General features: G+C 37.4%; 3 protein-coding genes across 3 annotated transcripts in view; 2 read left to right on the top strand and 1 right to left on the bottom strand.

The window, feature by feature from the left end:
- Window positions 1–8,986, top strand: part of rasa1a (RAS p21 protein activator (GTPase activating protein) 1a) — a 63,805-nt gene extending 54,819 nt beyond the window's left edge. The window contains exons 18-25 of the mRNA XM_016240857.1: window positions 754–896; window positions 1,164–1,279; window positions 2,375–2,461; window positions 2,547–2,614; window positions 4,706–4,794; window positions 4,906–4,983; window positions 5,095–5,229; window positions 7,875–8,986. Coding sequence (XP_016096343.1) covers window positions 754–896; window positions 1,164–1,279; window positions 2,375–2,461; window positions 2,547–2,614; window positions 4,706–4,794; window positions 4,906–4,983; window positions 5,095–5,229; window positions 7,875–7,958 — 800 coding nt within the window. The 3' untranslated portion in view covers window positions 7,959–8,986. The remainder of the gene's footprint in view (window positions 1–753; window positions 897–1,163; window positions 1,280–2,374; window positions 2,462–2,546; window positions 2,615–4,705; window positions 4,795–4,905; window positions 4,984–5,094; window positions 5,230–7,874) is intronic.
- A 1,179-nt stretch (window positions 8,987–10,165) lies between these two features.
- LOC107557438 (cyclin-H) lies at window positions 10,166–13,814 on the bottom strand. The gene is made up of 9 exons (XM_016240855.1): window positions 13,551–13,814; window positions 13,149–13,278; window positions 12,924–13,046; window positions 12,759–12,832; window positions 12,467–12,674; window positions 12,173–12,336; window positions 12,038–12,091; window positions 10,921–10,984; window positions 10,166–10,426 (listed from the first exon to the last, which is right to left on the bottom strand). The coding sequence occupies exons 2-9, from the start codon at window positions 13,263–13,265 to the stop codon at window positions 10,394–10,396; spliced, it is 837 nt and encodes a 278-aa protein (XP_016096341.1). The 5' UTR covers window positions 13,266–13,278; window positions 13,551–13,814; the 3' UTR covers window positions 10,166–10,393.
- A 122-nt stretch (window positions 13,815–13,936) lies between these two features.
- Window positions 13,937–15,911, top strand: LOC107557437 (uncharacterized). The gene is made up of 2 exons (XM_016240854.1): window positions 13,937–13,992; window positions 14,235–15,911. The coding sequence occupies exon 2, from the start codon at window positions 14,368–14,370 to the stop codon at window positions 15,679–15,681; it is 1,314 nt and encodes a 437-aa protein (XP_016096340.1). The 5' UTR covers window positions 13,937–13,992; window positions 14,235–14,367; the 3' UTR covers window positions 15,682–15,911.
- Window positions 15,912–20,512: the final 4,601 nt, after the last annotated feature.

The following is a 20,512-nucleotide window of genomic DNA, read 5'->3' as shown; positions in this document are numbered from 1 at the left end:
TTCAACCACTTCCTCCAGTATGATGAAATGTTAGTAGATTGTCTTAAGAAGAAATATTTCTTAAGCAGCAAATCGGCGTATTAGAATGATTTCTGAAGGAAATAATATAAATAAATTACATTTTAAAATATATTCCAAAAAAAGCAGTTATTTTGGACTATATTTTTTAGAAAATAATGTGAGCCCTTAGTGAGCCTTTTTTCAAGATAATTTTTACAAATCTTACCAAACAGAACCTTTTGAATGGTAGTGTAATTATAATGAAGTATTTTGGTTACGCTTTATTTTAAGGTGTCCTTGTTACAGTGTAATTATACTTTTTAAGTATAAAGGATACTTGTGGATAACATGTTAAAGATAATCCACAGTTATAATTAATTAACTTAATTAACATGTACTTACTATATGGTTAGGTTTTGGCTTAGGGTTACTTGCATGTAATAATGGATAATTAAGTGCTATTATAATAGTTAGTACATGTAACGTGTAACAAGGACACCTTAAAATAAAGTGTTACCAGTATTTTCCTTTTATTATACATTTTCTTCTGAATTATGAAATGTTAAGACTGTTCAGTATACATTGAATGATTAGTATAATGTTAATTTATTGCTATTAATAACAATAATAATAATAAAAATGTATAGAAAATAATTATGAAATGTTTCGGACATGACTTTTTTTTTTTTTTTTTATCGTCCATTGTTTATCATGAAAATCCTTACAATGTGGTTTCTTGTTTTGGGGTTGCAGATGAAGCTACGACTCTATTTCGGGCCACTACTCTGGCCAGTACTTTGATGGAGCAGTACATGAAGGCCACAGCCACTCCTTTCGTCCATCACGCCCTCAAAGACACCATACTGAAGGTCATGGAGAGCAAGCAGTCCTGTGAGGTAATGGAACTAAATAGAACGATGTTGTTCAGTGGACAAAAACATCGCACTGTTAACATCAGGCTAATCAGATCTGTAAATGTTCTCATGTCCTTGTTCTGATGTGTTGTGTTTAGTGTTTCTGAGGCAAATCCATCAACATGATGTTCTCTCTAAAGCCTTGTGCAAATTGGCTTTTGTCAGGTTTCTGTTGAATAGTGAATAAACTGAACTGGCAGTCAGAATCCTTTTCCCTCATGTGGTATGTTTTCTGGTCTCCCTCCATAGCTGAACCCATCTAAACTAGAGAAGAATGAGGATGTTAACCTGAATCTAGCTCACTTACTCAACATCCTGTCGGAGCTGGTGGAGAAGATATTTATGGCTGCTGAGATCTTGCCCCCGTAAGCATGATAGCACACCACCATATCCGCATTACTGCTTTGTAGTACAACCTTAGAAATGTGGAACCACACTACCTATACTAATCCATATATTGCCATGGCATCACAAGTGTCATTACAATGTTTATATACAGTAGGAATGCAAAAATGTATCGGTTTAAAGCAGCTTTATATTAATTGTATTTTTATTATTTTGGCGGGTAAATATTGTATATTTCTAGGTCAAGATTTGGTATTTAATTGTTAGATTTTCAGTTACTCTTACCATCATCTAGTGCTCATTTCGAAGGACGGTGCAAGAATATTATAAAGGTTTAACCTTTTAAGAGCACTATTTCTTGAATAAAAATGTTCTTATGTTAATAAGATAAAATGTTTGGGATTGGAAATTTTTGTTTTGTTTTGAGAGAAGTCTATTATGCTATATAAGGCTGAGTTTATTTGATCAAAAATACAGTAAAAACTGTAATATTGTGAAATAGCATTACAATTTAAAATAACTGTTTCTGTTTCAATATATCTTAATGTAGTTTATTCCTGTTATGGTAAAGCTACATTTTCAGAAGCCGTAGCTCCAGTATTACTCCAGTGCCACATGACCCTTCAGAAATTATTCTAATACGCTGATTTGGAGCTCAAATTACATATCAATGAGACTTTTTTTTTTTTTTGCATTTATTTGAAATATAAATCTCGTGTAACTTGCATATCTTTACTGACACTTCTGTTCAAATTAATGCATCCTTTCTGAATAAAATAATTAATTTCTTTCCAAAAAAAGAAAACAGTAATATAATTAAATATACTTGAATATTATGTTTTTTTTATTTTATTTTAGGCATAGTAGTATACATTTGTAACATTAGCTTATTATTGGTCATCAGCCATTACAAAATAATATCCGCGCTTAACTGAATAATTATTATAAGAAAATAATATCAGCTTATCATAAAGACCAGATTTTTATATCAGTGCATCCCCACTATATTACCTTCCTGTCCATATTGTGCTGAATTGATTATACACTTATTTATGGTACAACGCTGTTTATACAGCCTTAGTATTCATAGTTTGTCTGTTTCCTCCTTGTCTAAGGACCCTGAGGTACATTTATGGCTGTCTTCAGAAGTCTGTGCAGCAGAAATGGCCTACCAACACTACAATGAGAACCCGAGTTGTGAGGTAACATATTGTCAAGCTACATTTGCATGTGTTTACAGAGCAACATCTTGCAAAGTGCCAAAATGTGTTTGTCTCTGTCCTCCAGTGGTTTTGTCTTCCTAAGGCTCATCTGCCCTGCCATTCTCAACCCCAGAATGTTCAACATCATTGCTGGTGAGTGCACAGCTTGCACACAAGCACTTTTTTTTTAAGATTCAACATACTTGGGTCAAGTACCCACTCAAATATTTCATTCTGCACCTGTTAGAGCTTCAGTCTGATAGAAGAGCACTTAACGGTCCAAATGTGTAAAAGGCATAAACATGTCATAGTGAGGCAAAGTCAACAGCCTTTCGTATTTTTATACGAAAGTGGATTTGTTGTACATTTTATATTTAGCTGGAATAAAATATTTGGGGAAAAAAGTTTTTTTTGTTAATGAAGGGTTTTAAAAATCTTTCTAACAAAAATGTCAGATCATAAGAGCATAAAAATATAATGAATAGTAATGTATTTTTAATTAATTTTAATAAAATTGTAATTTAATTTGAAAGCGATCTACATATACTGTTGGATAAATGCAAGACAAAAATAACACTGCAGTAAATTGTCAGTGTTTGTCAAGGACAAAGAGAAATGTATTTAAGTTGTAAAAGAAGTTAATACTTAAAGCTGCAGTCCGTAATTTTTTTTGGTTAAAAATGACCCGAAATCAATATTTGAGCAAGTACATAACCAGCCAGTGTTCAAAACTATCGCCTTACTTTAGCCTGATTCACAACGGTTATCTTATAATAATGTTTTCTAATTTGAGTGGTACGGGTAGGTTTTCGCGGGAAATTCCAGCATGGCCCAGCATTACATCACGTCTGTAAACATAAAGAAGTTGTCCCGGCTAGTAGGCTATCGCATTTGAGGGTCCTGCAGGTGGCGGATCGTTTATAGCCTTTTCTCACAGCAGCTGGAATAATTAAATGTATCATTTTGATGGCGGATTGTAATCCATAAAGGATTATGTGATTATGCAACACGTGTGAATGAAATTAAATTATATTCCAGTTTTAAATGTGTTTCTGATTACAGATAGCATGGGATTACACAAGATTTGTATTTTAAAGAAAACCAGTTCGAAGGGAGCATAATTTGCTTTTTGGGTTAAAAGACTTTCTTAATATGAAATTCGAAGAGTATGACAATTAGATTAGACTGCAGAAATTGAAATCTACATGCTAATACACACTATACTCATAGTCACCAATGCTGATGTTGTTAACATTAATCATTTGAGAGTAAAGTATAACAATAATAATCATTTGAATGGTTTGATGTGATATGAGCTAACCGATCTTTAGATTTAATCACCATTGCTAGCGAGGTTTATGATAATGCTTTTTTCCTCAGTTGGTCAGAACAAACGTGGCAGACGTGTTACTTGTTCAGATGGCAATATACGGTGAAAATACTTATTTGGGTCATATTCCAAGACGTAGGCTAGAATCTGTGATTGCGAGGTACAGTAAATATCCACACCGGTGCGGTGACTGACTGCCACACATACTCTTCAGAACATTAGATTCATCCGCGCTGGAGCCGTGCCGACTCACAACCCACGCAAGCTAGATAATTCCGCGCACAGCTGCAATTCCAGGTTTTCAAACAGAGATGGCGACAAAGAGGCAAAACTTGCGGACTGCAGCTTTAAGTATACTCAGTGTCTTACTTCTGGATATCAGATTTAAGTATATATAAAGTTGTTTAGAAGTGTTCAAATTTATTGATGTTTATGTATTTTGAGATTTCTTTTTGTTCAAACGTTTTTCAGTACTTTAAGGAAGGATGCATTAAATTGATCAATTTTATTTATAGAATTTTATTTAGAAAATTGAGTTTTTTTTTATTTTATATTCACCAAAGAATTATTATTTTTTTTTTTTAAAGTTTTAACAAATATGTTGTCCATTTTTAGATTTTTAGGTTCAAACATTTGGAGTCAGTAAGATTTCTTTTTTTCTTTTTTCTGTTCACCACAGAATTCTAAAAACTTCATAGATTGCAAAGACTATATAGAAGTTGACAAGTTAATTAATAACAGACTACATTACCAAACCATAACTAATGTGACATGACATAAAAAATATTGAATTTTAAGAACTTTTTTGTGTAAAAGCCATATCTAAAGAAAGTGTACACAATGAAATGAATATTGGTACCTCAACTTGTTTAGTCTGATATTAACTGTAATGAAAATGTGTCTTGTCTTTGCAGACCCTCCATCCTCCACAGCAGGTCGAACACTTACCCTGGTAGCAAAGTCTGTGCAGAACTTGGCCAACCTGGTGGAATTCGGTGCTAAGGTGTTTGGATTTTCACGCTGTGTTAGAAAATGAGCTACTCTGAATAGACGTCAAAGAGTCCTGTGAATGCTAATGTTGAGATGCATTTGTCGTGATGTGTTTGTGTTGCAGGAGCCCTACATGGAGGGGGTGAATCCTTTCATCAAGAACAACAAACAAAGGATGATCATGTTTCTGGATGAGCTGGGGGTAAACTGCACAGTATCCATTTTTAAAGCAGCATGGGTTGCCTGCGGCTCAGTTTATGAGCTCTGTGTAAAGTAGCTTTCCTATAACATTCTCCCTGTGCTGTTTCTCCAGAATGTTCCTGATCTCCCGGAATCTACCGAGCACTTTAGGACTGATTTGTCCCGTGACCTTGCTGCCCTGCATGAGATCTGTGCTAGTCATTCTGACGAACTCCGCACCCTCAGCAATGAGAGAGGAGCACAGCAGGTATGCGTCTCTCTTTTGATACATGATGGTGGGACATATATATAGACATAATATGCATTCAGCCGGTCATTAGCGCAAAACAAACCCTGACAGAGTGATCAGGACACTGACATGAATGTATGAACTGACGGTTCATTACCTGCTTATTACACAGTTACTTATCATATAGTATTGCTTTTAGCTGAAATTGTTTTATTTCAAAAGATGAAAGAAATGCAGTCTTCAGAGACACAAAACTAGCATGGCTACAATATTCCCTCTAAGCTACTGCGCAGAAGAAATAATATGCCATGCACAGGACACACACAAACCGCTATAGAGTTGGCACGCTATAGATTAAGAACCTGTGAATGCAGTTTATGGTTTCATAGAAAGAGTAGCATGTGCACACAAACAGGTGTAGTAGTGTGCAAACTCTACTACATAGGGATGTTTGGATAACTATATAGTTCACGTTCATGTTTTTAAAAAATATTTAGCTTACAGATCTCATTATAAACGCTTTGTTTTCTATACTATTCGGTCAGTTTAAATGCTTCGATTTGTTTTTATTATATTATATTTAGTGCTGTCAAACAATTAATCACATCCATTATAAAAGTTTTTATTTACATAATATATGTGTGTACTGTGTATATTTATTATGTATATATAAATGCACATACATGTAAATATTTAAGAAAAATTGTATGTTTATATATTAAATATATTTATCAATAAATATAAATATATACATGTAAATATTTTTTAAATATATACTATATGTGTGTATTTTTGCCATTAATGTCTAAACCACTGGCCATAAAAATAAGTACACCCCTAAGTGAAAATGTCCAAATTAACCAAAGTGTCAATATTTTGTGCGCCCACCATTATTTTCCAGCACTGCCTTAACCCTCTTGGACATGTAGTTCACCAGAGCTTCACAGGTTGTCAATGGAGTCCTCTTCCACTCCTCCATGATGACATCACGGAACTGGTGGATGTTAGAGACCTTGCGCTCCTCCACCTTCCGTTTGAGGATGCCCCTCAGATGCTCAGTAGGGTTTAGGTCCCCCTTTAACCTCTGCAGCAATGCTGGCAGCACTCATACGTCTATTTCCCAAACACAACCTCTGGATATGATGCTGAGCACGTGCACTCAACTTTTTTGGTCGACCATGGCGAGGCCTGTTCTGAGTGGAACCTGTCTTGTTAAACCACTGTATGGTCTTGGCCACCATGCTGCAGCTCAGTTTCAGGGTCTTGGCAATCTTCTTATAGCCTATGCCATCTTTATGTAGAGCAACAATTCTTTTTTTCAGATCCTCAGAGAGTTTTTTTTGCCATGAGGTGCCATGTTGAACTTCCAGTGAACAGTATGAGAGAGTGAGAGCGATAACACCTAATTTAACACACCTGCTCCCCATTCACACCTGAGACCTTGTAACACTAATGAGTCACATGACACCGGGGAGAGAAAATGGCTAATTGGGCCCAATTTGGACATTTTCACTTAGGAGTGTACTCACTTTGGCCAGCGGTTTAGACATTAATGGCTGTGTGTTGAGTTATTTTGAGGGGACAGCAAATTTACACTGTTATACAAGCTGTACACTCACTACTTTACATTGTAGCAAAGTGTCATTTCTTCAGTGTTGTCACATGAAAAGATAATAAAATATTTACAAAAATGTGAGGGTTGTACTCACTTCTGTGAGATAGTCTGTGTGTGTGTGTGTGTGTGTGTGTGTGTGTGTGTGTATATATATATATACACATACACACACAGTACACACACATCATGTAAACAATTTTTTTTATTTTACGTGTGATTAATCGTGATTAATCATTTGACAGCACTAATTATATTATATAAACCTAATAATTGACCTCAAAAAGGGATAATTTTCATATTATATTATTATAGGCCTATTATTGTAATATAAAGAACTGTTCTACATGATTAAAAAAAAAGGGATTAGAGGGAACATTGCATGGCTATATAGTGAAGCAGTTACCAGGGACAATAAAACTAGCATAGCCATATACCATAGTAAATTGGTTACCAGAGATAATCTTCAAATATATATAGCGGTCATTAAACAAATATTTGTGTGACCACAGAATGTTTCGATTGGCCAGTCAGAATCACGTATTCCAAAGAGCTGTGTGATAAAAAATAATTGAAAACAATTATAATTAAATTTAAATTTAGGATTCCAGTTTTAATAGCTGAATATTAGCTTCACTCATTAATGATTTACTGCATAAGAATTTTTTAAAAAATATTTTAATTAGGGCTGCACGATAAATCGCATGCAATATTTAACGCGCATCTTATCAGTAAAGCCGGTTCTGTAATCAGCGGTAAATCTCCATCACGTGCGTGCTTTCACATTGAGCAGCATTAACTACACAGAGCCGTTGTTCACTGACGAGCTGCACAAAACCACGTTCATATTCGCATTTTTTTGCGCAGCTTGTCAGTGAACAACCAGAGGATCAGAAAATGACTGTCGGCATCACAAGATTACCTCACAGGTGACCTTGAGAAAACGAGACAAAAAAATGCATTTCCTTTGGCTTTGCTGTGCCATTTTTTAACCCAGCAGGTGAAGATTATAATGCAATCATTGTTTGTTGGCTCTTTCTGTTCTTCACAGCACGTGCTGAAAAAGCTGCTGGCCATCACTGAGCTCCTCCAGCAGAAACAGGCGCACTATGCCATGTCCAACAGCAACAGGTAGTTCCTCCTCTGTCATTTTGTCTGTCAGTTTGTCTCCGTCTCCATGGAGTAGCCAATGGGACCCCAGCATGCTCCACCCTCATCCCCATGCAAACTCCCACCCTCCCCATATCTTCCATCCTACCTTTTCCTCCACCTCATTGTCTGTGCCACGAGAACTATGCAAACTACAGCAGAAAACAAAACGGCTGGACTGCCAAGTCCAACACCAATGACTTTCTAATCACACGACCAGATCGTTCGGTTTGACTGCTCTCCGTATCTTGGGTACATATCAATCTAACAAGACGGGTCGAACGAATGACCCATCAAGTCGACAGAATGATGTTTTTTAAATACAGGTTGCCAAAGTGTATCTCTTCATCTGCTTGATCTGAAACTGAACCGACACAAGGCCGCAACGATTCTTCTCTATAACTGGATTATGAGCTAAAATGCTTTTTATACTGTAATTTGTAACTGATTTACATGGCTATGAATATGAAAAATGTGCTCAGACTAGTGTTCTTTGTCCTTTTCCCTGTTCCATTTAGTTAGACTGGATTTAGTTTTTCTTTTTATCATCCTCAGAGAGTATGATTATTTTATATCAAAACAATAAATTCTCTTGCTGGAATCATGAGTATATAATTTGAGGTAACCTGATTTGTTTTCCATATTGTACAATATGTTTGATTGGTTCAGTCTTCCCTGAGACAAATTCAAAGCCAGACATGTTCTCAGGAGAAAAGTTTAAGGTAAAAAAATGTTTACAGCAGTAAAATCTATAATAGTAAAGATTGTATCAGGAATGCATGCACTTATTAAACATGTTTTATAAAGTACTGACTGTCTCAGATCAGCTCGTGAAAACAGCTTTTGAAAATAAGACGGCTGTTGTGCTCCTCTAAAAATATTCTAGTGTTTGTCTCTGTTTTCAGTTCTTGATTTTGAATAAAGAACCATTATTATGGTTATCAACAGCATCTGTGATGTGTCACTTGAGCATAACCCAGAACATCCCTTTAACCCCGCTTTTCTGTAGGGAGACTGACCCTGTAATCTAATGTGTACTGTAAGACATCTGTTGAATGATTACTTGAAGGCTGAAAAAAGTGTTACAGCAGTGATTGAAGTTGCTGGTAGTTTATGCTCATCCTGTGGATTTTAACTACCATTCAAAAGCTTGGGGTCGGCAAGATTTTTAATAGCATTTTTGAAAGACATTAATAAAAAATCTAATATTGTGAAATTATAAAAATTTTAAATAACTTCTATTTTAAAATGTAATTTATTTCTGCGTTGACAACTCAATTTTCAGCATCATTGGTCTTCCGTGTCACATGATCCTTCAGAAATCATTCTAATATGCTGATTTGCTGCTCAAGAAACATTTCATTCAGTACGTTTACATGGACAACAATACTCCGATTTTAATACGATTAAGACAATAACGTTACTCCGATTAAGAATCTACCATGTAAACAGATTTTTGCTTACCTTAATCCGGCTAAAGTCATAATCGAAGTAAACACTAATCGAATTCAGACATGTGGAGTATTCCTATTTTAGTCGCATTACTGAAATGCAGTATAGACATGTAAACACCTTAATCACATTATTACCGCTGTGTAGGACTTTTCGGCGCATTTTGCGACAGGATACACACACGGCAGTGGTCAACTATTTGACGGAAAATAAGAGAGCTTCAACACCACCATCATCTGTATGCACGTACAAATAATTAACTGCACTTGAAGCTTTCATAAAATTAAAAATGAAACACCCAAAACTGTACATGGCATTATCACGTAATATATATGTTTATGCGTGAAATTCCGAAGGGGACGTCGGATGGCGTCGTGTGGTGACGTAATGACGTGTGCCATTAATCGATCTATATACTATAACAAGTAAAACGGGACCATGAAAGGAATATTCTAAAAGCAACTCATGTAAACACCATAATATTGTCTTATTTAGAATAAGGTAAATAATTAGATTACTGATGTCCATGTAAACGTAGTCATTATCAGTTGAAAGCAGTTGTGCTGTGTAATATTTATGTGGAACCTGTGATACTTTTTTTCAGGATTCTTTGATGAAAAGGTCAGAAGAACAGTAGAGTCAACAAATCATTTGTAACAAATGTCTTTACTGTCACTTTTGATCAATGTAATGCATCCTTGCTGACAAGCATTTATTTCTTTTTTTTTTAAAAGCTGCGTAAATGCTCCATGCTTGTGGTAATATTGTGTTAATACAATAACCCAACAATTATATTAATAATAAAAAATAAGGGTTTTATTTTCACAGAAGAAAAAGCTTTAGGTGACATTTTGCTGAAATATTTACAATCCAGTTTGAAAAGTGCATCCTCTGTCAGTTATGGCAAGTGTCAAAAAAAATCACTCAACCTGTTCAGAGGATGTTGCCAATTTAAAAGCAATTTCACTGTCACAATGCATCCAAATCCTCATCAGTCCACTCCTGCAAAACAGAAAATCCATAAGCTTCAAGCAGTAGCCAGAGGATGTGCATTTGAGGAACAAATAATCTTCAAATAAACGTACTTCCTCAACCACCATCTGCCTTTTCACGACGTGATCATCATCTTCATATCCATGTTTTCTTTTCCTGAAGGACATGGACAGAGGAAAGCATCTGAACCATAAACTTATCATCTGAAGACTACATTCATTTAATAACTGTCTTTGGTGACCCATCAATCTCACACACATCAAAGCATGTAAACTAGTGCATCAATGTAGCTCAAAACTGTGTAGTTATAGATCAGTTTTTGTCCGTGTCAGGTTGTTGTTTAACCGCAGCCTCAAAATAAATAATTCCATAGACTTTTATAACTGTTGTGAGCTAGAAATCCTGTCTAAATAGAGTGAAGAACAAGCTGAGCTATAGCATGTAGGCATTACAATGCCGTAGCCTTCTGAAAGTGCTTGAAATTTCTTATGGCTTTAACGTACTTCCTCAACCACCATCTGCCTTTTCACGACGTGATCATCATCTTCATATCCATGTTTTCTTTTCCTGAAGGACATGGACAGAGGAAAGCATCCGAACCATAAACTTATCATCTGAAGACTACATTCATTTAATAACTGTCTTTGGTGACCCATCAATCTCACACACATCAAAGCATGTAAACTAGTGCATCAATGTAGCTCAAAACTGTGTAGTTATAGATCAGTTTTTGTCCGTGTCAGGTTGTTGTTTAACCGCAGCCTCAAAAGAAATAATTCCATAGACTTTTATAACTGTTGTGAGCTAGAAATCCTGTCTAAATAGAGTGAAGAACAAGCTGAGCTATAGCATGTAGGCATTACAATGCCGTAGCCTTCTGAAAGTGCTTGAAATTTCTTATGGCTTGGTATTGACCTCCTCAGCTTTGGGAAGCTTGTATGCTTTAACAAGACTTGTTATTCCTATAATGAAAACAGACACAATATCATGGTCTACATAGTAGATTTATATCCTTAATTAACCAATAGCAAAATCTTTGATGACCAAAGTTGCCCTTAACACAGCAAGCTTCCAAATAACTGGTTTGCCCAATAAGTTACTATAATGCACAACAAGAGCAAATCAAAACTTCTGATGTATGGATATGCACTACATTGGTATGTTTTTTTTCTTCTATAGTTTTGAAAGAAGTCACACACCGAGGCTGCAATTATTGAATCAAAAATGGAGCCAAACAGTAATACTTTAAAATAAATTTATTTAATATACTTGATAATGTAATTTACTCCTGTGAAATTTTAGCAGCCATTACTCCAGTCTCACATGAACTGTCAGAGTCTGTTGGCCATTCAAGTCTTTAGATCAAAAGGTTTTTATGGTGATTGGAAATATAATTCAGTCACATTCAGCCGCCTTTAGTCTTCAAAATGGCATTTCATAGCAAAATTGATCTTTTAGGAGATAAACCTCATAAAATAACTTTGAAGTTCCTGGCCACCATTTATCAGATTTACCCACTGAATATCTGAGACCATTTATGACGTTATTCATCTCTTATCTAGTGACATTTTAACAGTTAAAAAAAGAAAAGAAAAATACTTGCGTCTCATAGACTCATACATCTTTGAGAGGGTCTCTTTATCCCCCTTAAGCCCCATGCATTCGGTCAGATATCTGTAAATGTCAAAGAAAATATTTTTTTACGTCCTGCCGTCTCAACTTTTCGAATCTCTGAATGCTGAAGGAGAAACCTACGCCTCCATCTTGAGGCCAGCACGTGCAGCACCGTTAAGGACGGCAGTAAGGGCGATCTGAGATGGAGAAAAGAGGAGTCCAGCATCTGTCATTGCTGCTCTGTTGAGAAAGTCTTCTGCACTCTTTCTCAGCATCTCTGGGTTCTCTAACAATGGGTATCTCGTCTGAGAATACAGAAACCATGCACTTCAATTGACTTAATCTACAGTTAGCACATTTTAAAAATGTTTGAGCAGCCCCAACCAAGGGCATGCATTTGGGGTGGGACTGTCTACAACCAGGCTTTAGACTCACCTTCAGGTCAATCAGGAAGCCCTCCAAGGGCCGATAAGGATTGTGAACCAGATGAAAATTAAGCTGCTGGATAAGCAGCAGCTCGTACTCCAGAATCTGTTCTAGAGCCCTCTCCTGTCCTGCTGGGCTCTCCTGAAGGTTCCCCACAAACTGAGTGCCGGACACATTAAACTCTTCCACTTTACAGGAGAGATACGCACATGTCAACCTGCAAAAGTGGGGCGTGAAGGTCAGAAATGAAAAATCTCTAATAAGCCATGATCTTATAACTCCTTCAGCTCGGTACACTTACATTATCGTCCGAGGGTGATACTCCATCAAAGAGTTGTTCAAATAGAATCTTCGAAAATACATACAAGCTGTGCCCTGAAAAACATATACTGGTTTTAAAATACAAAAAGCCAGAACGGCACACTAGATGATCCCATCTTTAACTGATAAAAGTGGCATTTATTACCACAACAGATTTAGCCATAGCAGGCTTGAATATGGCACAGAAGTCTAGCAATCTCTTCTCATAGTGTCTGAAGAGAGCTTCCTCTTCTTGTTCATCAAGAAACATGGATTCATTTATTCCAGGCTGAAAAACAGATAGATAGATAGATAGATAGATAGATAGAATATTTTGTAGACTTGCATGTAAAATAAGTGTATAAAGAGAATTCCTGCCGTTGTCACTTACCTTCCCACTGGACAAGCCTTTTGAGCAGAACTTCCGATTAGCTTCTAATCTTAATTTATCTAAGGATTCCTCTTTATCGTAAATCCAGAATTTCTTCTGAGAGCTGTTGTGATACATGTTGAATATAAAGCTAGGGACAGAACAATACAACTATGATTAAACACCAGATACGTGCATTTTGACAAACCGCAGCTCTCGTGCACAAGTCCAGTAGGTAGCAGACGAGTTATGATATATATATAATATGACGTTGCACATAATAAAAAGTCTACATATATTTAAGAATTACTAGTATTTAAGTCAGTGCACTGCACTGCCGAGGCAGTTAATGAAGGCGATATTTTTTTTTTTCAGATTTAATTAAAAATAGTTTATCCTAAGGATGAAATATTTCTGTCTCACCCCTCTTGGGCACACTGTGACGCTCCGATTGTGTATCAAGGATGGTCGTACAAATATTAAATGGTTTTAAAAGATTCAACTATTGATCTTTGTTTCAACCACGGTTTCAACAGTAGACATGCGCGAGAACGCGTCGCGTACGAGTCACGCCACCTTTTAGTCGCTTTCGGATGATGTCGATTGTGTTCCCCACTCACGAGTCTGACTCATTTCTGTGAATCGGCTCTTTAGAATAGTTTGTTTTAAAGATCCAGATCATATACAATTCAGCAATTGTTTTACTTCATGCACCGGGGTGTCGAATTTAGTTCAGTTTAGCTCCAACCTTAAGTAAACACACCTGAACCAGCTAATCAAGGTCTCCAGGATTACTAGAAACTTCCAGTCAGGCGTTTTGGAACTTGTTTGGATCTCTGTGGGACAGTGGCCTTCCAGAACCAGAGTATGTGCCAAGGCTTGTCTTCCCACCCACTAAAAGGACCAGTTTGAGCGTTTTATAAAGGTCTTTTTTTCAAATCATATTTTGTTTCTTAATGACTTTTGTTTTTAAGACATGAATAATTGCTGTAATAACAGAATTGGAACAAATACAATTATAAACAGTGAATGATTCGTATTCGTGTTAATAGAACGCTCATATAGTCACGCCATACACACGTTTTAGTTTTATTTGTCAAATGTCAGCACTGCTCGATTAAGTCTGATTCATGTCCGAATCATTCTGACCGAACCGGTTCAACTGATTCACTGAAAAGATCCAACTTAAAAGAATCACCGCCAGAGTTCAAATCCCCATCGCTTCTGAGAGAGCATAAACATGGCCACGAGGAAATATTTCCGCAGATCAATTGAGGAAAGAAAGCGTATACTCGAGAAATATGACCAGCTTCCTCCAATGTCCCAAAGAGCTGCAGCGTGTCTGCTAAACATCTCAGGGCCGCTGCTTTGCATCTGGCTCCGGAAAAGGAATATTAAAAATACCAAGTCTAAGACGCCTCGTGTAACGTTAGAAGCTGCACTCTGGAGGTGGATCGATACTTCTCGTGAGAACGGAATTGCAGTAGATGATTCAACGATTCGTAAAAAAGCGACTCTGGTGGCTACAGAAATGGGCCTCTGTCATTTCAGTGCGAGCACAGAATGGTTGGCACGCTTCAAAACACGGGAGACGGTAATACGAAAGATGTTCCAGGTCGACCGAAAAACGGGAGACGCACCAAAAGAGCCCAAATCCGGTAACGATAACAAAGCGGCGGAGCCTAAAAGCAACCTTACAGCCAAAAAGACGCATCGAATCGAAGCTGCACTGTGGCGATGGATCGATCATTCTCGTGAGAGCGGCATCAGCGTAGATGAATCGACGATTCGTTCAAAAGCGGCTCGGTTGGCCAGGACTGTGGGTTTCCGTAACTTCAGAGCGAACACCGAGTGGTTCAGCCGCTTTAAAACACGAGAAGGAATCGTACGAGCGATGTTCCGGATCGGCCGAAATAATCGATCTTCTGATAATAAGACGGTGGCACAATCGGTTCCAAGGATGGATTTCACATCTACAGAGACGCGACAGCTTGAAGCCGCGCTTTGGAGATGGATCGATCATTCTCGAGAGAACGGGATTATTACAGATCAGATGATTCGTTCAGAAGCGACTCGGTTGGCTAGGATGATGGGCTTCGGTAGCTTTCGCGCAAGCGCAGACTGGCTCAACCGATTTAAAACCCGTGAGAAAGTTGTACGAGAGACGTTCCAGTTCGAACAGTGTTCAGAAAGTCCTCAAAGCGACCAAACCGAGGACAGAAGTGCGTCTGATCAAGTTACCCAACAATCTGACGACGAGAGCATAACGGACCAGTCTAGCGATGAACGCGACGAACTAACGGATCTGGACGTCCCGAAACTCGACCCGGTGGTGGTCACGGCTGAGCTCAACGGTGACTTACACACGGCCACTGTACCCTCACTGTGGCAAATGAAGGAGGCTATGAAAACACTGGCTACCGGGTTACTGTACAGAGGATTCTGCGACTTTAAACTTCTTCATCAATTTGAAAAGGAGGTTAACACTGTTTTGAGAAGATCTGTGGCCCTAGGAGCCCACAACGGCTTTCAAACATACAATTCTGGGACTTAAGTGTGTTTTTAGTAGATTATGTAGTGTAAATATAATCGTGTTTACACGATCATAACGGGACAGGTGCAACACGGGTTCTCTCGGGTGACCACATGGGGGCGCCAATTGCTTGCTATAACACATTCTCATTTGTTTTTACCCAGTTTTTATTTTGCAGCATTAATGTTACATTATGAAGGTGCTCGAGTTGTCCTACGATTTTGGTTTAAATGTTTAAACACTGTTAAATGACTGACTTTATTTTTACGCAAAAAATAAAAGCTTTTGATAAAAATCTGTGGATGACGTTCCTTTTTTTGCCTTTAAAAAAAAACAAAAAAGCCACAGAAGCTTATGAAGCAAGACAGAATAAATTACCAACCTCCTATTTGAGTAGGGCTGTGTAACCTAATTTGCATAAACATGAGTAATTTATGAATAATAAATGTCCTTGTATTCAGCGCGATCCATTAATTTGCATATCACCATGGCACTACAGTTATTTGTCCTGTGTGCTGTGCTACCATGAAGCGATAAGAACCTGCATAAAACCGAATCAAAAGGTGAGTATATATTGCCTTTTTACACTCTCGAGTCTCCTGCTGTTGTTGAGGGGTGATATATGTGCTTTAACCTAAATAACTGGCTTGTTATGCTTTTGAGTGGGCACAGGCTGTTGTGTGCTTGTATGTGGCTACAATCACTATCATGTACTAGTGCTCTATCATTGTGTGAATTGCATAAACATGATGTTTCATTGCATTATTGATGAGATCCAAGCTCTGCCTTATAGGCAGCTGGGAAGATGCAAAAACTGGTGAAGTGATGGATCATGAGATGGTACCTAATATATACATGTTTCTTTGATGGCAGCTTCTCAGACCCCCGGTCAGTGTTTTGTCGTTATCAGGTGGTCTGGTCGAATTAAAATCTCATTTCCACATAGCACGGGTATGGACAGATAGACTGTAAGATTCCCACTTCTGAATCCATCAGAGGTCATTTGCATGATCTGTTTGTCATGCAGCAGCTGATAGCTGCTGTCAGCACTGCCTTCAGCCTGGAAATGCAGGCTTTAGGTAGCCAAGATATTTTACAGTTTGACATTTTGTCTGTATTGGTATTTAATGCAGGTGGAGATGAGTAAGGTGTCAGTGCTTTTATCCTTAAATTGCGAATATATTCTGGCAGATGACTTTAAGCTGATGTCTTTGGGTATTGTTGTTTGAAACAGGTTGGTCAGAAATCAGCTGTGTCTGACACTGTCCACAGTGCCTCAGTTTATCTTTATTTATCTTCTGTCAATATTTCCTCGCTGTAATTTGGACAAATTATGCATACTGATGGTTATGAATAAATCAATGTCCAGGCTTGATAAACTGATGGTGTGGAGAGAGAGGAATGTCTTGTATTACTGTCGCTGTGATGAACAGCTGTCACTGTGTCCCTCGACGCCTGGATATGTAAGGCAAAAAGTCGAAGATTATTGTGCTGAGGCTCCTTGTTGAGGTTTGAGCAAATAATAAACTCGTTATGTTGCATTCAGGCTGAAGTATGTTTTATGCACATATTGAAAGTGTATGTCGGGGCTTTTTTCACAAGTATCAGCTCGGATCATCTTGAAGGAGCAATATCGTGGCATTGGACCTTTATTTCTGTTATATGCAATATGCTCTGAACTGTGAGCATTGCAACACAGAGCCCTTGAAAAATCTTCCAGAGAAATGTACCTGCATAATGTCAGTCAATGTTACCCATCAAAATGATTGTCTATAGGCTACAAGTAATGGCTCATGCATGTTACGAGAACATCCGTTCAGACGTTCCGTTGTGGCCTTTATCAACTTAACACCAGTATACAGACTCTATAAAGAACCCAAACTCACTATGTTCAGTGCAATATGCTGGAAGGTAATATGTACATTTTATTTATGTAAATGTGTAGCCAGTAGCACTTCACCTAGTGCAATAACTTGGACCTCTTTTGTAAAATGTTGTACATATACTAGGGATATTAAAAATGTTAATTTCAGAGATAATCGTTCCTCTTCAGAAGTGTACAGTGTAATTCAATTTTTTAGACAATTTATTATAATTTTTTATTATATAATTGTTTCATTTATCAGTTTTAATATTTTTACATTTAGATAAAGTTAGATAACAGCAAAGGTACATTTATTCATTTTTTTATCAATATGTAATATCCATTTTTGCACCGAAGGGATGCATAAATTCACATTTAAAACATTTTATTTTATTTCTTTGTTTTAATTTAATTTAGACAAAATAGTAAAGAAATCAATGTCTTTTTATAGTTTTTATATTGTACATCCATAATATTTGATTGATCTTCTGTTGAAAAAAAAATCCTCTGAAAGAACCCTTTTTCCAACAGTCAAATTTACTTTTATGTTGACAATGATTAATATTTAGTATTTATTTTTCTTTTGAACTGCTTTTAAACCCAAGTTTTTGGTTTGGGCTTTGTCATATTTGGATGTGTACCAGACACTGGCACTGAACAAAGGCAAGCCCAGGCGTCCACATATCATCTACTCTTTATGCAAAATTAATGCATGCACCCCCATGACAGCATGATTTAATTTCCTCCTTTCATTTTCTGTCGCCCGTTGCCATGGACACCGACGGAGGGCTGTTGTGATATTAGCTGCTACAATATGGACAAGTGCAGCTCTCTCCATGAAGCAAACAGCTACTAAATCACATGACCTCATCAAATCTCTATTCTGCTTGCAGACTGGCTGGCACTGTGCCATGATCAAGGGATGTAATATATTCATAGCTTACTTACAATTTCAGGTTGAAAAACCGTTGACGATTTATGTCAGACATACCCTTCGACTCATTGGAAGTGTTATATTGACAAAACCAAACTATTTTGAAAATGCATTTGTCAGAAACACGACGAATATTCCCGTAACATGTTTTGGAGGATAGCAGGATGCTATTGGCTTGTGGTTCTCATTGCGACAAAGGTGATTGCACTAGACAGGATGCGTCATAACACCATGCACAGTGTTGACTGTGTTGCCACCCAGATCATGTTGCCTGCAATGACCAATTGTGTGTGTTTATGCATGTGTGTGGAAGCGTATTAGTCTGCCAGTGGAGTAATGTATGCCTGTGAATCCAAGTGTGGATATCAAAATGTCTCAGGTTGGCATTGGGCACCCTTCCCCCATCAGTTCCACCCCCTCCACACACACACACCGCAGGTCCCATCCTAACTATATCTCTCTAATTGGGCTCTGTCTAGATTCCTCAGCTTAATATTGCATCCTATTTGCTTCTTGTTTTCAGTGCATTTCCAGCTGTACAATACCACACTACGATGCCGACTTTTGGTTTTAGTTTCAAAACTGGTTACACTAGTTTTTTGTTTCTACCTTTTGTAGAACTGCTTACAGCTGATTAACTTCACAATGAACTAAACCGACACTGAATTGACTTGAGCTAAAAAATCACACTATTGTCTTTACAGCAGTATCTGAATTGTGTCCCTGAGTTTCCATAATTGATTCTGCTAGTTACCTGTGTATCTTTGTAAAGCTGTTTTGACTAAATCTGTATTGTATAAAGCGTTATAGAAATAAAGGTGACTTGATTTGATTGGACAATTCAGTTCTTTGAGTGTAAGATTTTACGGGAGGCTGTAACAAAATAATAATTTATCAGTTTATTTTAACGGAACGGTTCAATAAAACTGAAAATTGTGTCATCATTTGCTCACCCTCATGTCGTTCCAAACCTGAATGACCTTCTTTCTCCTGTGGAGCACACACACACTAATTCAAAATATATTTTGTCTTCCTCAGACGAAAGAAAGTTATAAAGGTTTGGAACAACATGAGGGCAAATAAACGATGCCAGAGTTTTCATTTTTTTAGGTGAACTATGCCATTAAGTGATTAATTTATTACATTGCTTTTTATAAGCAATTAATTATTTTTCCTCACTACTGAAGTGACTAAGAAAATATCCACTCCTGTACCCCAAATCTGAATTCTGACCACTCTCATTCTGACACACTTCTCAATAGCAGTGTGCCCTGTCAATATAGCTGAAGGTGAATAGATAATCAGACAGCAATCAGAAATTGAGATCTGCCATTCAAAGGTTATCTTAGTGTGGATGAAGAAGAGGACGGGCAGCCCGAGAGTGCAAGCATTCATGTGAAAATCCAATCCTTCACAGTACACAGCCCCCGCAAAGCCTGCAGAATGACCCTTTTATCAAAGTGCCATGTCCGTAGCTCTCCAAATAGCCAGTGCGCGCTCAAGGAATAGATGCATGTACAAACCTGGCTGAGTAATGTATGACCTGTCTTCACAATGTTCTGGGTTTCTGACCCTGCTGTGTGTGTGTGTGTGTGTGTGTGTTGTGAGAGTGTGTCTGTATGTTGTCCGTGGTATGTTTTGAAATGGGCTTCTTATGGTCAGGCATACAGAGCATTAAATGTGTTATTTATGTGGCTTTCACATGTGAAAATTTTATTTTCCTGATAGCCTTGAGAGGGTTGAAATGACAGTGTGATAGGGCAAGAAGGGTGTACTGACACCGAGAGATGAAAAATATGCTATTGAAAATGTATTATTGTATTCACAAATCGTTGAAAGTTGTTTCTGGGGGGGGGCAAACGCATTATTGTACAGTAAATAATTTTAAAAGGTGTTGGGACAAACAAAACAAAAAAACACAACATTTGGTTTGTAAGGAAAATATTATGGGCTACTCTAGGACGGATGTCATCAGATAACTGCCAAACTCCAAATCATGATTTGCCATTTCATTGCATTCATGTCAAAGCAGAAAATAAAGGAATTGTAATTAT

Source organism: Sinocyclocheilus grahami, unplaced genomic scaffold, assembly GCF_001515645.1.
Source record: "Sinocyclocheilus grahami isolate Dianchi unplaced genomic scaffold, SAMN03320097.WGS_v1.1 scaffold602.1, whole genome shotgun sequence".
In the NCBI taxonomy this organism is placed as follows: Eukaryota; Metazoa; Chordata; class Actinopteri; order Cypriniformes; family Cyprinidae; genus Sinocyclocheilus; species Sinocyclocheilus grahami.
Note: the sequence above shows the minus strand (reverse complement) of the source record. Positions and strands in the feature narration are given on the sequence as shown.

Excerpts from the sequence above, each read along its gene's own strand:
- LOC107557437 (XM_016240854.1), top strand. The coding sequence starts at position 14,368 with ATGGCCACGAGGAAATATTTCCGCAGATCAATTGAGGAAAGAAAGCGT.
- LOC107557438 (XM_016240855.1), bottom strand. The coding sequence starts at position 13,265 with ATGTATCACAACAGCTCTCAGAAGAAATTCTGGATTTACGATAAAGAG. Across the intron at positions 12,675-12,758 it reads TATCACCCTCGGACGATAAT|GTTGACATGTGCGTATCTCT; the intron begins GTAAGTGTACCG and ends CCACTTTTGCAG. Across the intron at positions 12,337-12,466 it reads GCTTCCTGATTGACCTGAAG|ACGAGATACCCATTGTTAGA; the intron begins GTGAGTCTAAAG and ends CTGTATTCTCAG.